Source organism: Pongo pygmaeus, chromosome 1, assembly GCF_028885625.2.
Source record: "Pongo pygmaeus isolate AG05252 chromosome 1, NHGRI_mPonPyg2-v2.0_pri, whole genome shotgun sequence".
NCBI classification, from domain to species: Eukaryota; Metazoa; Chordata; class Mammalia; order Primates; family Hominidae; genus Pongo; species Pongo pygmaeus.
In genome coordinates, this window is record NC_072373.2 from 48,077,194 (window position 1) to 48,093,456 (window position 16,263).

At 52.4% G+C, this 16,263-nt stretch overlaps 1 protein-coding gene across 1 annotated transcript; it reads left to right on the forward strand.

The window, feature by feature from the left end:
- The first annotated feature begins 2,602 nt into the window (after positions 1-2,602).
- TNNI1 (troponin I1, slow skeletal type) lies at positions 2,603-15,160 on the forward strand. The gene is made up of 9 exons (XM_054462599.2): positions 2,603-2,660; positions 6,488-6,517; positions 7,181-7,184; positions 9,040-9,081; positions 9,650-9,781; positions 11,169-11,258; positions 12,755-12,931; positions 13,856-13,965; positions 15,031-15,160. Exons 2-8 carry the CDS (start codon positions 6,507-6,509, stop codon positions 13,961-13,963), a joined length of 564 nt encoding a protein of 187 aa, XP_054318574.1. The 5' UTR covers positions 2,603-2,660; positions 6,488-6,506; the 3' UTR covers positions 13,964-13,965; positions 15,031-15,160.
- The last annotated feature ends 1,103 nt before the right edge of the window (positions 15,161-16,263 follow it).

Here is a 16,263-nt window from a genome sequence, read left to right on the forward strand (position 1 = left end):
CCTATGGGGGCCATTATTCAGCCTAGCGCAAAGGGTGCTGCCTGGGGCTCTCCAGGGCCAGGAGCACTCTCTCTGGCTCTGTGTCTAGGAAGGGTCCTCCCTGACCAGTGAGCATCTGTGTCAGACAGAACCTCAGCTCTGGGACAGCTGTGCCTGCTCTGCAGGGAGAATAGGAAGCCTGGCCCCAGGGCAGATGTGCACTGAGAAGCGGTGACCTTTTCTGTAGGCAAGGAGGGGAGGAGAAAGGCTGCGGAGGCGCACTTGGCTGGGGCAGCGAGTGGGCCACAGGGCTGAGACCTCCAGTGGCGGCCCCTCAACTGGGTGTGGGTGGCCTGAATCATTGGGGCCTGCTCTGCACCCACTCCATACATGAAGGAAGATGGGGGTCAGGGGCAAGGACAACAGGGCACTGCATTCTTGCTTTTGAAGGCCACCTTTGGGAGACTGCAGGAGAGAGACGCTAGAGAAGTCAGTGTGTGAACTGGGGCTGAAGGTCAGGGTGGATCTGAGAGGGTGAGCTGGAAGCTGGATTCCACGTGGTGTGCAGGGATGGTGGGGATGGAATTGGGACACTGGGGTGAGGGGTCCTGGCCCCATGCTGTCCAACAGAGTGTGAAGATGAATCACTCCGAGTCTAAGATTCTCCATGGCTCCTGCCCAGGGAGGGCCCCTGGCTGCATTATGTTCTCCACGTCTTGCTGCAGACATCGGGCCACCTACTTTCTTGGCTTGTGTTCACCCTGCTTTGTTCTTCTATTTGTTGAACTGTCCTCTTTTATTTTTCCTTTTCAAAAAGCAGGATAATTCATGCAGAGAATTCATTTTTTGAGAATATCAAGGCCTTTTAAGAAAGTTATTGTATAGGCTGCTCATGGTAGCTCATGTCTGTAATCCCAGCACTTTGGGAGGCCAAGGCAGGTGCATCGCTCAAGGCCAAGAGTTTGAGACCAGCCTGGCCAACATGGCGAAACCCCATCTCTACTAAAAATACAAAAAATAGCCAGGCATGGTGGCACGCCTGTAGTTCCAGCTACTCAGGAGGCTGAGGCAGGAGAATCACTTGAACCCGGGAGGTGGAGGTTGCAGTGAGCCACTGTACTTCAGCCTGGGTGACAGAGCCCCTGTACTCCAGCCTGGGTGACAGAGCGAGACTCTGTCTCAAAAAGTAAATAAATAAATAAATGGAAAGTTATTGTATAAATTATAATAAGCCAAGGCAATAAACTCCAGTAGGCTCATCTGCAAAGCCCCTAAATTCCTTCTTCCCTCTAGCTGCTCCTTTTGGCTGGAGCCCGCCTTCATTATCCATCCCAGCCTCTCCACTTGGAATCCTATGTCCCCAACCCCTATGCCTCCCCAGACCCTGTCATTTCTCCCTGGCAGCCTTCTCACATAGAGGCCTCAAAGTTGACCCAACCAGAACAGAATTAGAGCAACCTCTATTAGGCAGCAGAATGTCGGTGTAGAGAGGGCAGGGCCTTTACCTCTGTGGGCACTGGGGTGTGTCTCCTTAGGACACCCCTGCCCATTACTCTCTCCCTATTCATATGGGGAGCATGGCTGGGGCTCCCTAACCTCCTACTTGCGAGGCCTCTCTCTGGCCTCTGAGAGGGTCGGTGTCCTGCCCCAACCCATGAGATGACAGACTATAATAGCCACAGGATTAACATAGCAGGCATTGTCTTTCTCTGACTATAGGGTGGGTATTATGTGTTCATCAACCATCCTAAAAATACCCAGTAAACAGGTGCAGCCCCTGTGGCTCCAGTCCCCTGGGATCTGTTGGCTTCTGGCTGGAGATGAAGATTATGGCAGGGGAGAGGTGAATTAGTCTCACTGAGCTCCAGGCATGAGACTCGGGCGTCTTTTGGAACCTGGGAAATCTAGATTCCAGGAAACCCATCTGGAGGGGGATGCAGAGTGTCTGCAGACCCTCAGACCTCCCTGAGCGTAAAGGTGGGCCCTGCTGCCACTGCCATTCTGCTCAGCCCTGGAAACACTCACTGGGGTCAGCCTGTAACACTGCTCACATCACTCCCCACAGCCAGGCACCCTCCTGTCCCAGGTGCACCAGAGCCACTGAAAAATCCCTGAAAGCTGAGTCTTTAGCCCTCTTGGGCTTTTGGGGCATGGGTTCGGGGGCCTCATTTCCATATTGCCTTACAAGAGATGCAGGGTTAGCCCAGTGGTCCTGTTTCCCCAGCTGCTACTTGCCCCTCTGGGCCTTCACTGTGGCCCTTTGCTCTCCCTCATTCCCCATCCCGGTCCCATCTCTGCTCAGTCCCCACACCTGGTCTGGCTGTTCATTCTCTCCCCTTCTGCAGCTCGAGTCTCCCCAGGTGGGTGCTGGTTTCACTCAGTTGGTGGCAACTATGTGCACAGGATTTGCCTCTGCTCCTGAGCCACAAATTCACATGGCTTTCCGCCTATGTGCCTGTTGTGTGCATCGCAGCACGCGTATGCCCTGTGAGGTGCGTGTGTGTGTGGTGGGAGGGGTGGGAGGGAGGAGGGGCAGCAGGAGGGGGCAGTGGGTCTGTTCTATTTTTACCGGCCAGTTGCCGCTGGACACAGTTTTCATAGCCTCCCCTCGGCTCTGCCCCTCACAGTCTGCAGTCTACGGTGAGGCACAGGCCAGCCCAGCTCCACGAGGACTGAACAAGGTAAGCGTCTGCAGCCCAGAACTTCAGATGTAGGTTGATCCCAGGCAGAGAACCTGGGGCTTTTGTTTAAGGAGAAAGCGAGGTCTTGGAGCTGGAGAAAACCGTTTCTTGCCTGTGCAGTTGGTTTGTTGGTAGAACATTCCTAAAATACTCCCACAGCATTTTGTCCCACAGAATGGCATCTCTCCTGCAAAACTGTTGTGAGAGGTGAAACCTTTTCCTGGCCATTTGGAGGCTGCGAGCAAGGAGCAGAATCTTCCATGAGGTTCCTTAGGAGCCCCAAGGCAGAGCCTAAGGGATGATGTTTTCACACAGGATGCCCAGCAGGGTGTGGGAGGGAGAGAGCACCCAGGGGAAGGGGTGCCCCTGGGATCAGAGAGCCGGGTGAGTGCTCAAAGTCAGCAATGCCTGCAGCGGAAGAGAAGGAGGGTGCCTGGCGCGCAGGACTCCCAGGGAGCCTAGAAGGCAGGGCCAGAGCTCCCTGCTGACCAAGGAAACCATCTTGCTTCTGTGTTCTTTGTCTTTGAGCAACGCTGTTAGCTCCCTTTGCCCATCCCTCTGTACTGTAGCACAAGAGCAGGGGAGGGCAGACCGGCAACCCCTCTTGACCGCTCCTGCTCGGAGCTCCTGGCTCTGAGGAGCAGCAGTAGATACTGGGGATCCTCTTGAAGGAAGGCAATGGTGGCAGCATTTTGGGTTGAGGCACAAGAGCCAGTAAACACCTAAGCCAGAGCAGTATGTACAGGGCAACCCAAGGCTTGGGGCAGGGGGCCGTGTGGCGGTCCCTGACTCAGGTGGAGGCTGAAGGCAGCACCTGCCACCAGGTTTGGGAGTCACAGTCCCACAGCAGCTCCGAGATTAGGCTTTGCTGTTCAGAGCTCAAGATGGGGGCAGCCCAGTACCATGGGCTTGGGAGTGTTAACCGTCAGTCAAGGAAGACAGGGATGCCCTTGAACGGGGGTCCAAGGTCAGGGGGCGGGGAGCAGGGGGAAGCACATGAGACTAACTAGATACTTGTGGACGTGATCATTGGATGTGCAAAGAGATCAGTTATTTCCCCTACACATATACTCTGTCTCTCACACACACACGCTCTCACACAGTCACTTACACACATTTATACACACAGACTCAATCTCATAGTCTGATAGTCCCTTCCACGCTGCAAAGCCTCAAGGAAGGGGAAACCCAGCTCTGAGGCAACCACCAGAGACTCTTTGCTCCCTCCCTCGGGTGGAGGATTTTCTCATTATCTCCTTGCTTGCTGCTTGTGGAGGAGATGGAATCCTGGCTCTCCAAGCCTTCCAGTGGCTGCTATCTTCATCCTGATTTATCAGTCCTTGCTTGTCTTCCACAGAGCCTGGCAAGGGCCCCCGTCTGGTGGGTGTCAGAGCACAGGCTGAGGCCTCTTGCCTGACGTGGGACCCCTTGGTCTGGCATTTGTCAGTGAGGCAGGCTGGGGGCAGGCCCCGGAGCTTGGCAGGAGGTGTAAACTGGCCTTGGAAGGTAGGGCCCCACACTGGGGACAGTTGGTTCTCTGAGGGAGACAGGGAGGCATGATCACTGCCTAATGCCCACCAAGGACAAGGCATATCCCAGGGAGACAGACGCAGACCTGGTGCCCTCTGGACACTGGCATTCCTGGAGGCTGATGATGGACAGATGGGCCTGGAGGTGGCTGTTCGCCAGCTGGTGTTTCCTTTGGACTTCCTCAGTGTCTTCGGAGAAGCAGAGCCCTCAGAATAAGCAGCTGCCTATAAAATCTAATTCCAGCCAAGCATCTCAGGAATTCATGGATTGTCCCCATACCCCTCCCTCTGTGCCCCAGCATGACAGCTGAGACTCTGGGGTCACAGTACCCCTCCACCTCCTCCACCCCAGCCTTACCCTCCCCTGGTGGTGGAGGCAGAGGTGGAGGGAGGCCCAGAAGGCTTTCTGACCCGTTGGGAGATTCAGGGGAGGTGGCCAAAGCTGTGTTCACTGGGGTCGGGACAGTGCTTCATGGGCATAAAGGGAAAGGAGAGAATTAGGGCAGAGGAAAGGGTGGCTCTGGGATACAATTATTGGCAGGCACTTTACAAGTGTCTTTTAATTCCCCACTTCCCAGAGCCCCCAACCAGGTTCTTGAACCAAGTCCAAACTCCTGCCCACTCCACACATACTAGGCTCTCCCATCCTTCACTTCACAGCCTGGCTCAGGGCTCCTGTGTGCCCCTGCACACCTGCTCTCCACCTCAGCTCTCCCCTTCCTTTCCCTGAGCTTTTGCACTATCCCTCCCTTCCCGTGCATTGGAATGCTCTGTGTCCAGGCCCAGGCAAGACGGTGAATTATGTCTGGTTTTGGAACATCTCCCTCTGCAGCCTCACGGACCCCCTCTTTGGCCTGGGCCCCAGGATCACCTGGTCAGGGGGCTTCAAATTGTATTCCACAGCCAAGCGTCCTCACAGAAGACCGCAGGGCTGCTATGGGAGCCCCCTTCAACCAGTGCCATTTGGGTCTTTTTGTTCGTTTGACTTTTATTTTAAGTTCAGGGGTACATGTGCAGGATGTGCAGGTTTGTTACACAGGTAAACATGTCATGGAGGTTTGTTGTATCAATTATTTCATCACTCAGGTATGAGAGACATACCCATTAGTTATTTTTCCTGATCCTCTCCCTTCTCCCACCCTCCACCTTCCGATAGGCAAAATGCCATTTTGCTTTTACTGATTGAATTTATTTTACTTCCAAGTAAGATTTGGTTAGAACAAAGGATTCAACCAAATAATATTAATTAAATATTATTTTAATTAATTATTATTAATTAATAATAAACATCAAGAGGAAATCCACTGATTTAACCCCTAATTTTGCAGAGAGGAAAACCAACCCAGAGAGGGGAAAGACAGACTAGGGTGAACACAGGATTTCCCCTGCCTCGAGGCTTATCCTCTCCCACTCAGGGCCTCCCACTGCCCCACCCTGGGGGTGCCAGTTGCATTGCCATCTGTGGATGGAGTTGTGCCATGTGGCAGCTACCCGTTTTCCAGCATCCACTCTGTTCGTTCACTTTCTAGGCCTTCCTCTCTCTGAGCCCTTCAATGACTACCCTTATTCCACAGGATAAAGTGTAAACTCAGCCTGTCCTTCAAGGCCCTCATGAGTGAGCTACACTCTCACTTATTATTATGATTACTTTTTTTTTGAGAAGGAGACTCATTCTGTTACCCAGGCTGGAGTGCAGTGGCGCGATCTCAGCTCACTGCAACCTCCGCCTCCTGGGTTCAACCAATTCTTCTGCCTCAGCCTCCTGAGTAGCTGGGACTACAGGCATGCACCACCACGCTGGCTAATTTTTGTATTATTGGTAGAGACGGGGTTTCACCATATTGGCCAGGCTGGTCTTGAACTCCTGACCTCATTATCTGCCCGCCTTGGCCTCCCAAAGTGCTGGGATTACAGGCATGAGCCACTGCGCCCAGCTGCTGTCACTTTCCAAACATATTTCCTATGGACTCCATTCTGTTCTCCACCGGGATTGACAAGCTTTATCCGGAAAGGGCCAGATAGCTTTGTAGCTCACATAAGGTTTCTGTTGCAAATTCTTAAAAAAAAGCTTACAACTCTTTAAGCAAAAACAGGCTGGGGGCCAGGTTACGCTTATGGGCTGTAGTTGGCTGACCCCTGCCCTCCAACCCTGTCCCATCTTGACCTGCTGGAATCCAATGTGTCTGATTTCTTCCTTTTGTGTTCTGACTCTGTCTCCTAGGCTGGGCTCCCAAGGCCCAGCTGGGCGGGGGCAGGGGTTCCACTTTCCTTCATGAATGATTCCTCTGTGCCCCCTAGGTGCTGTCCCACTGCCACCATGCCGGAAGTGTAAGTAGTCTCACCGCCATCTGGGGCCCCAGGAAGGCAAGTCCCTTTGCCACAGACTTCAGCCCCACAGTGGAGGCACCATGTTTTCAACCCCCAAAGCTTTTCCCTAAGAGACCAGGTCCTCAAACAGGGACAGCACTTGATGGTTTCCCCCGTGCTGCCTGTGTCCTCCCAGCCATTGAGCAGAACTCACTCCCAGGTTGCCCTGGGAGTGCCTTTTTGGCCTGTGCCTCAGAGTTTTCCTGCCTTGATCTAGCACATGAATTGCATGTACCAGGCCACCACTTAACACTGGCGCAGTAGGTGAACAAAGCTTTGGGAATTTACCCAAATTCCCAATGGATGGATGCTTTCACATTACTGGAACCCTATGTTAAGGCTTCCCTCCCCTTCCACCACTTGTCCCCAACTTACGATGCCCAGTACCTCTCAATAAGAATGCCCCGTAGTTCAAAGGGCTGTTGGATTTTTATTTTATTCTGCCGGAACTGAAACCGCTCCCCTTGCCTGATGCCTGATGACTTTCTGGCTCATTGTTGTCACCGGCCCCCTCCTCCCCTAAGCTGTTCTGTGAGGTTCCGCAGCTGCACATGTAATCCTCATTGTTCGTACTCACTCTGTGTTCTGCTCTTTCCCTGTCCTTCCTGTGATGGATTCCTGAAGCGAGGTAAGTGATATTTGGGGTATCTCTGTCTTGGTTAACTCTAATGACTGGTAAAAGTGGGAAGGTGGGGTTGGCATCTAAGGAGAGGGGAGAGCTTGTGTTAAGGCCTGGTGGGAGTCCAGGGGGTGTAGGGTACTTAGTGGCTGAACAAATTCCCAGGAGATGGAAACGTCAGGCGAAGATTCTGGATGTGGGTCTTCCTAGTGTCCAGGGAGTTGTTGTGCCAGTGTACCATGTCACTGGAAGGACTGGTATTGCAGCAGGGTTGGGTGTGACTCTGCATCCTTGCTGAGTACAAGCTCTTCCTCACCCATTCTGAGAGCTGGTCCAGTCCTGGGGGGACCATCCTATTCCATGCAGAGCTGATCCTGTGCAAAGCTATATTGGAAGGGTAAGGGATAGTCATTGGGTTATTCCGCCCTTGCCCAATGGCTGAACATTGAGTGAGGAGCAAAGAGATGTCCTTAAATCCCTCAGGTGTTAGAAAACCCTGACATTGGCCATTCTATACACTCTAGACTTACCAGGCTACTGAGATCACAGCCTATGTATAGTCCAAGGATGGGGATGGCAGGGATAGGGATGTAGGCCCAGGGATGGCAACAGTGAGAATTAGCAGTATTGATGGAGGGGACATTTGGTACAGAGATTCTCAGTAAGAATTGAACATGTTACTTTTCAACATTCATATGAATTTTTAAGTTTTGCTGAGGCTCATATTAAAGTGAGTCCTCACTGATGGTCAAACGAGGTGGCCATTGGCTCACCAACTGGTGGGGAAACAAGATCGCAGTCAAACATTTGCCATGTGTACATTACAGTGTGTAAACCATGCTAGTAATGCTTAGAGTCATAGGCTCTTTCTTTTGAAATTGCACTTATCTGAAATGTAACAAAAATCTTTAGGAGAGGAAAAGACAAACCAACCACTCTGAACAGTCAGAATAGAAGTTACACATTCCATTTGCTGAAACTCATCCATTGTCTCTCATGAGAACTTCCCTCTCAAAGCCTAATCACTTCTGCTTTACACCCTGGAATAACGTTTCAGAGCCATGCTCTCCCAGCTCGCAGCACATTAAGTCTAGGTAGGATGCTTCCTGCTGGCAATGAGAAGTGACCGCCTATGGCCCAGAAGATACGCTAGTGCTCAAAAGGCATAACAGTCTCATTAGTTGGGGGCCAAGCAGCCCTACTCACCTTTGCCAACCCTGAGGGACCACCGTCACAGGGCCAGGACTAGTAAGCAAGAACATGTTTAGGATTTTTGATAAGAAGATAAAACCGTGGTTTTATATCTTAGAAAGATTTGTATGGGTGGTGTTAACATTTTTTAAAGTATTGTGGTCTACATAGATACGTTTCATTTATTTGGGAAATTCACAGCTTATTTATGCAGCATGACAGATCATCAAGGTATTGCCCTATTACTACCTGGAGTGTGAAAACATACATAGCTTTTACGATTTTCAAAGGATTTGCACATCCATGATCTCATTTCATCTGCAATAACTCTGTGAACTAAGTAAGGAGGGGGTCCTAATATCCTTATTTACAGATGAGGAAGGAGGTGCCTGTAGAAGCCATGTGGCCCTCATAGTATCATACAAGATTTCAGCAGCAGCAGAATCAGAGTGGGAAGTTAAGGCTTCAGCCCCTAGGTCAAGGTAGCTGACTGCAGCCTTCTCTGAACTGCAGAGGTTAAATCACAAAGATGAGCTTTTAAGGCACCATAGGGTGAGCAGAGGATTCTGGATAAAGATAGAGAATCCTGGCTGGCACTTGTCTTGTCCTAGACCAGAATTCCTGTTCTGCAGCCTCTGCCTCACCACCTGTCTCTCTCTCTTCTTGCCCACAGAGAAAACCCAAGATCACTGCCTCCCGCAAACTCTTGCTGAAGGTGAGGCTGGGGGCTGGCTGCAGGGGGATGCCCAGTGGGAGGCAGAGGGACAGCAGAGCAGACTCTGAAGAGATGTGGAGGGTTATGGAAAGGAGAAAGGAAAGAGGCCAGAGTGAGGATGATGAGGAGCAGAAGGAGTCCAGCATTGCTGGAGCCAGTGCCAGGCTCAGGTGGTCAGTAGGTGGGATCCTCGAGTATGGATTCTGGCACCCGCCTGTGGTCCCTAGAGTAGGTGGTGACCAGCTTCAGAGTGGGAAGCTACTCGTGCAGGCAGAGGAACTTCCTTTATTTTCATATGTGTTTCTCTCTTTGGAGCTTTGTGGGTCAAAACAGACAGTAAGTGGGTAAGAGGAAGACTGTCCAGGGAAAACAAGTTCCAGGGCTTGAGGAACATTGTGTGCAGCCACTTGGTGTACCCTCATGCATGGCCTGTCCATGGCTGCTGCATACACTTCTACACTGGACAGTGGTCTCAGAGTTGGCCCAGGCTGTGGCTGCCCTCCTCTCATTCCCTGATGCCGGGTGGGAGATGTGAGGCCCCCCAGCTCAGCAGGTGTGTCCTGTCCAGAGCCTGATGCTGGCCAAGGCCAAGGAATGCTGGGAGCAGGAACATGAGGAGCGCGAGGCTGAGAAGGTGCGCTACCTGGCAGAGCGCATCCCCACGCTGCAGACCCGTGGCCTGTCCCTCAGCGCCCTGCAGGTGAGCCTGGCAGGCGGGGCGGGGCAGGGCGGGGCTGGAGGCGCTGTGTGGGTGGCTCCAAGGACCAGGCGGCAGGAGCCTGAACTAACACCAGCTCAAGGCTCCATAATTTACAGGGCACTCCTCTCTTACATGGTCTCATTTAATCTTCACAACCACCTGTGAGGTGGGAACATTAGATTCCATTTTACGGGCACTGAACTGAGCCTCAGAGGGGAGGCGTGACTTGCCTGGGCTGGGTGGCCCAGCTTCACAATCAGCCAGTGTGGTGACATGGAGTGGGGAAGCAGCCGGGGTTGGGAGAAGCCCCACTTCTCCAAGGACTTTATCCTTTTCTAGAGTTTGGTCTTTAATGTTTTCAGATCACTGGTGAATTGTTTAAATACCAGTGATTATAGAGAAAAGAGACTGGAAGGAAATATATCAGAATGTTACTAAGTATCCCTGGGTGGTGGCATTACTAGGTATTTTAATTTTTATTATTTTTGTTTAATACATAGTTTTCAAAATGTCTAAAATTAAAGCATTACTTTTATCATAAGAAAACTATTTTATTTTGCTGGGCACAGCGGCTCATGCCTGTAATCCCAGCATTTTGAGAGGCTGAGGCAGGAGCATCACTTGAACCCAGGAGTTTGAGACCAGCCTGGGCAACATAGTGTGAGACCTTGTCTCTACACAAAATTTAAAAAAATGAGATGGGAGGGTCACTTGAGCCCAGGAGGTTGAGGCTGCAATGAGCCATGATGAAAGAATACTTTTTTTTTTTGAGACAGAGTCTCACTCTGTTACCCAGGCTGGAGTGCAGTGGCATGATCTTGGCTCACTGCAACCTCTGCGTCTTAGGTTCAAGTGATTCTCCTGTCTCAATCTCCTAAGTAGCTAGGACTATAGGTGCACACCACCATGCCTGGCTAATTTTTGTATTTTTAGTAGAGACAGGGTTTCACCATATTGGTCAGGCTGGTCTTGAACTCCTGACTTCAGGTAGTCCACCCACCTTGGCCTCCCAAAGTGCTGGGATTACAGGCATGAGCCACTGTGTCCAGCCAAGAATACTAGTTTTTTTCTTTTTTTTTTTTTTGAGACGGAGTCTCGCTCTGTCACCAGGCTGGAGTGCAGTGGTGTGATCTCAGCTCACCGCAACCTCCACCTCCTGGGTTCAAGCGAAGGAATACTATTTTTTAAGAAACCATGACTTTCAGACAGGAGAACAGAGGGCATACCCTTTGAGCTATTGCCCGTCATGAGCCTCAGAGTGGAGGAGACTGTCAGCTCCTCTCTGGATCCCAGGTCTTGCAAAGGGGCTGGGGAGAGGGTCAAGGGTTGGAAACTGATGTCTCTTCCCCTCTTCTTCACACCTGCATGATCCATCTTCGGCCCCCAGGACCTGTGCCGGGAGCTGCACGCCAAGGTGGAGGTGGTGGATGAGGAGCGATACGACATTGAGGCCAAATGCCTCCACAACACCAGGGAGGTGAGTCTAAGGAATGGAAGGGGCATGGCCATAATGGGTTGGGCAGGGGCATGGGCACGGATGCAGCTGCCATGGGAGGTCCCCTCCTTCCACAGGGCCTGGGAAGGGGCCACTTAAGCAGGAAGCTTTGGTTTCTCCGTCCTAGCCCCATAGGGCTGGAGATGGGTAGAGTGGATAATCACACGTGAAAAGTACAAACTTCCTCCCTACCTGCCATGTGGGCTCATCAGCCTAACAGAAGCTGCTTTCTTTATCCACCCACACAAATAATCATATGCCTGTTAATAACATCTTACCTTTGTGAAGTGCTTTCATGTGTGTTATAGCCTTTGATCCTCCCTGTAGGCCTGTGGATGAAGTAGGGGCTATTATCTGCACCTTGCAGAGGAGAACACTCAGGATCAGAGAGGCCAAGGACTTGTCCTAGGTTGCACAGTGGTGGTCCTGGGACCAGTGCTGGTCTCTGGCTTCCACTCCAGTGCTCTGTGCTCCCTTAGCATGGGGTGTGGGAGGATTAGCTCCATCCAGACCCTGCTCCAGTGGGGAGGGGCAGAGCGGGGAAGGACAGGGCTCCTTTGGGGCATTTGTCCAAGCAGTGAGGAGGGGGCAGGGAGGGAACACAAGCACTTCCCTCCTTCCCACTTCTGCCCACCAGGAATGATATGCGGGGTCATCAAGCTCCTAAGAATTCCCCCTAGAGATCACACCCCGGGAATTCCTCCAGGGGTCTAGGACCTGTAAGTTTATCACCCTGCTGGATCAAGGCTGTGAGCTGCTTTGAAGGCTCACTGGGGAGGAATAAGTTAGAAGTAGAGATGAGGCTGCAGGAACAAGAGGAAGCAGCCCTGCACTCCAAATAGGGCTTCCAAACCAGACAAGTCTCAGTCTGGTGGAGCTGCCCCTTTTATTCAAGGCTACAGTGTTAGCAACGGCTAATAGGCTTTATCTGTCCACTTAACCATCCGTTTATCAGCAAATGTGCAGTGGTTATTTGCAAAGGGATGGGTGGGTCTGACTGTCCTAGAGCAGGGATCTCCAAGTCTTGGGCTGTGGACAAGTACCTGTCCGTGGCCTATTAGAAACTGGGCCACACAGCAGGAGGTAAGCAGTGGGCAGTGAGCATTCCCGCCTGAGCTCCGCCTCCTGTCAGATCAGCGGTGGCATTACATTCTCACAGGAGTATGAACCCTATTGTGAACTGTGCATGAGAGGGATCTAGGTTGCACGCTCCTTATGAGAATCAAACTCATGCCTGATGATCTGAGGTGGAACAGTTTCATCCTGAAACCAACCCCCCACCTCTCCGTGGAAAAAGTGTCTTCCACAAAACCAGTCCCTGGTGACAAAAAGGTTGGTGACTGCTGATAGGTCTGGCTTCAAGGGTGGACAATTTAAGGTGTATCTCTGGCTGGAACCCTAGCAGTCTGAGGTCCTCAGGAAGGGTGCCCTGTGGCTAGCTCCCTCTCCAGTGAGCCCCGGGCGCTTCTCACCTGCAGATTAAGGACCTGAAGCTGAAGGTGATGGACCTCCGTGGGAAGTTCAAGCGCCCGCCCCTGCGTCGGGTCCGTGTCTCGGCTGACGCCATGCTCCGGGCTCTGCTGGGCTCCAAGCACAAGGTGTCCATGGATCTGCGGGCCAACCTCAAGTCTGTGAAGAAGGAAGACACAGAGAAGGTGAGGTTCCTTTCCTCAGAACCTTCCACCCTCTGCCCTACCAGCTTTCCCCTTGTCAACCCCTCACATGGCCTCAGGCGGGCCCAGGAGCTCCTGTTGGAGACCAGTCAGCTTGACAGACAGAACGTTCTAGAATGCTTTGGGAGACCAGTGTGGGAAGAAAGAAAGAAGATTTGCTCCCTTCCTTCAGGCTGTTCCCAGTCTGACAAAGAAACTAGGACATAAAGAAAGGTAGACCCCAGACTGAGAAATGAAGTAAAAATCTTGTTCCCAGTGTGAAGATAATGTGGAGATTTAGGGTAATGGTGGAGATGACTGCCTGGTCACCACAGGGAAAGGAGACAGCAGCTCATCTTGGTTGTAGCCACACACGAGCACAGACATTAGAGAACTGAGTTCAACCACCAAGCAACAAATTATTCAAAGTTGGTTGAATTCACAGTATATGTGCCCCAAATTGATAGGCTCTATAAGGAACAGGGATGAAGGAACATAGTTTCTGGCCCAAGAAGCTTCAGAGGAGAAGAGATAAGCCAGACAGTATACTGAGGAAATGGAAAAGCAGCCGCATTCTCAGGGGAAGGCTTCTTGGAAGAGGTGGCCTTGAGCCTGCTGAGTGCCAGACCAGGAGGGTGGCATGGAGCCTTGGAGGAGGTTTTGCTGAGGTGCACTGAGGTGGGAACTAGCCCCATAGCTGCCACTCTCACCCAGTGCTCCCAAGCCACACAGCTTCCTTTTTCCTGTGGGGCCTCAGCTTGGCCCGTGGTCCACCTGCCTGGCTGAGTCCTAGGACCTTACCAGCTGGGGAGGGGCGTCAGGATTTCTTATCATCCGAGGAGACTGGTTTTCTATCACCCAGCTTCTCTTGAGCTGGGGGGCCGTCCAGCCTGGTAAGTCCCTGATGTGTGTGCCACTTGTCCACAGGAGCGGCCTGTGGAGGTGGGTGACTGGAGGAAGAACGTGGAGGCCATGTCTGGCATGGAAGGCCGGAAGAAGATGTTTGATGCCGCCAAGTCTCCGACCTCACAATAGAGGTACCTAGAGACCATCTCCCTTCTCTGGGGTCCATCAGAGTCTAGAGGATAATGAGGGAGTCCACAACGGGCAGGCGGGTTGTACTTAGTGTGGTGCAGGGACAAAGGCACCGATGAGACTGATTTGAGTCGGCTCTCCTGGGCTCAGTCCTGGCTCCAGCACCGTGATACTTGGGCATGTCATTTCTGTTTGGCGGCCCTTTTTGTTCCCATTATCTATGAAATTGGGGGCTCTATCAAATCAGTGGTTCTCCAAGTGTGGCCCTGGGACCAGCAGCATCTACATCACCTGAGATGCAAATGATCAGCCCCCACCCCAGATCCACTAAATTGGAAACTCTGGGGTGAGGCCAGACTTCTAGGTGATTCTGATGCACATGAGAGTTTGAGAACCACTAGGTTAGAGGGTTCCTGGGATCCCTTCATCTCTGACTTTCTGAGAATCTATGCACTTTTAAATACCTCCTGGCGATGTCCTTTATTTGTGCTCCCTGCGAAGTACCCAGCACTCACAGTACCTGTTCCCAAGGAACTACCACTCACAGAAGCTAAGACTTCCCACCAACTGAGGAAACAGCTGGAGAAACTGGGCAAAGCAAGGAAATCAGGCCATGTAAAACCCTCTACGGAAGTGCTGAGAGAATGCAATAGGGCAGGCATCCACCAGACAGCACTGGTCAGAGCAGGCTTTCTGGAGAGGAGCAGCTCTCTGAGGACGTGATGGGCGAGTGTTAGCTGATAAAGCGAAGGGCACGTTGAAGGGCTGATGGTGCAACAGAAGCATGGAGGTGGGAATTAACCAGCCACAGAGTAGCACGGCAAGGCTAGGTAAGAGCTGAGGGCTGCAGTGTGGAGGAGCAGTGTGAGGGGTCCCAAAAGGGGAGGAACTGTGCCCGAGGGCGGAGAAGCTGAGGTTTTATAGGAGCCCTTATGAATGAAGATCCAGTCAGGGGTGCGCTAGGGCTGAGAAGCCCTGGGGACTGCATGTGCTGTAGGTAAGTCAGGGGTTCATGTGCTGCACACAGGTCCCCGGGAACTGATGGCTTCACCTCTTTGTCCCTACAGGCCAGCTTGCTGTGCTGCGCTCTGAGCTCCTGCTTCGTGCTTCTTCTCCAACCCAGCTCACTCATCTCTCTGCCTGTGTCTGGAGCATCCCTTCCCCCCTTTCCCCCACTTCTTCCCTCCAGCCTGTATGCCCTTCTCTGGAACTGGGATTAAACAGATATCCAAGAGTCAGGAAAAATGCGTGTCTGAAGACCTCACCCTGGCAGGGTGGGCTTCCACCCACCCATGAGGCACCTGGGGCTTCTCAGCCACCCTGTGGTGTAACAAGTGGAGGAGGAGGAGGGAGTGAGAACACCTTTCCTCCAGCCCTGTGCCACACCCCTTCTATGTGTGTACAGTGTCCACAGGCATCACAGCTTCTTCATTAAAAACCCAGTTTCCTGGTCATTTCTGCAGCTCTGGCTGTGAGCACTGAGAAGAAAGGGAAGACTTGGGGCTTGTGAAGAGAGGGCTGTGCTGGGCTCCAGTCACCCTGTCTGCAGTCCGGAGCTCGGGATCTGAAGGGAGGGCTAAGGAATTGGTGGCTGCTTGCCAGGGTCCCCTGGGGCCCCTTCTGCCCAGTCCCTGTGACGTCACACAGCACACACTCACCACCCAGGATGCTCAGCTCACCAGAGCCCTGACCTCCGAGAAATGACCCCGTCCTGCCCCTGACTCTGGCCATCAGAAAAGGCCTGTCCATTAAGAGCCGCTTCTCCTGCTGGGTTTCATACTCTCCTTCCTCTGCAAACCTGGATTAACTCTCCCTGATGTCTGCTGGGTTGAGAGGTCAGGGCACTTTCAATCCCTCACCTAGTCCTGCTGCACAGGGCAGGAGGCCTCACAGAAGAGATACTTGCAGTTCCAGGCCTGGCCACCAGGTGACTCCTTCCTTCTCTCCTGGGCTCTCCTGTCCCTCCGGCCTCTGCTCTCCCCACCTTCACCCACCCTCCTCCCAATTGTTTCCCCTTCACACTCCTGCACTGGTCCTATCCCCCAGGACTGATTCTTCCCCGGAGATGGGGTGGCCACTTATCTGTCCTCTGGATCAGGTCCTTTCTCTATCCCACTAACTTCTGGGTCCAAAGCCTGGTGAGAGCATAGGGCCTTCTGGGGTGGAATGGGCGTCTGGGGCAGCTCCTCTTCCCCCAGCTTACTCATGAGAGTGGCTCCTGTGAAGCAGAGACCAAAGTTCTGACTTTTCTTTTTTCCTTTCTTTTTTTTTTTTTTTTTGAGATGGAGTCTCGCTGTGTC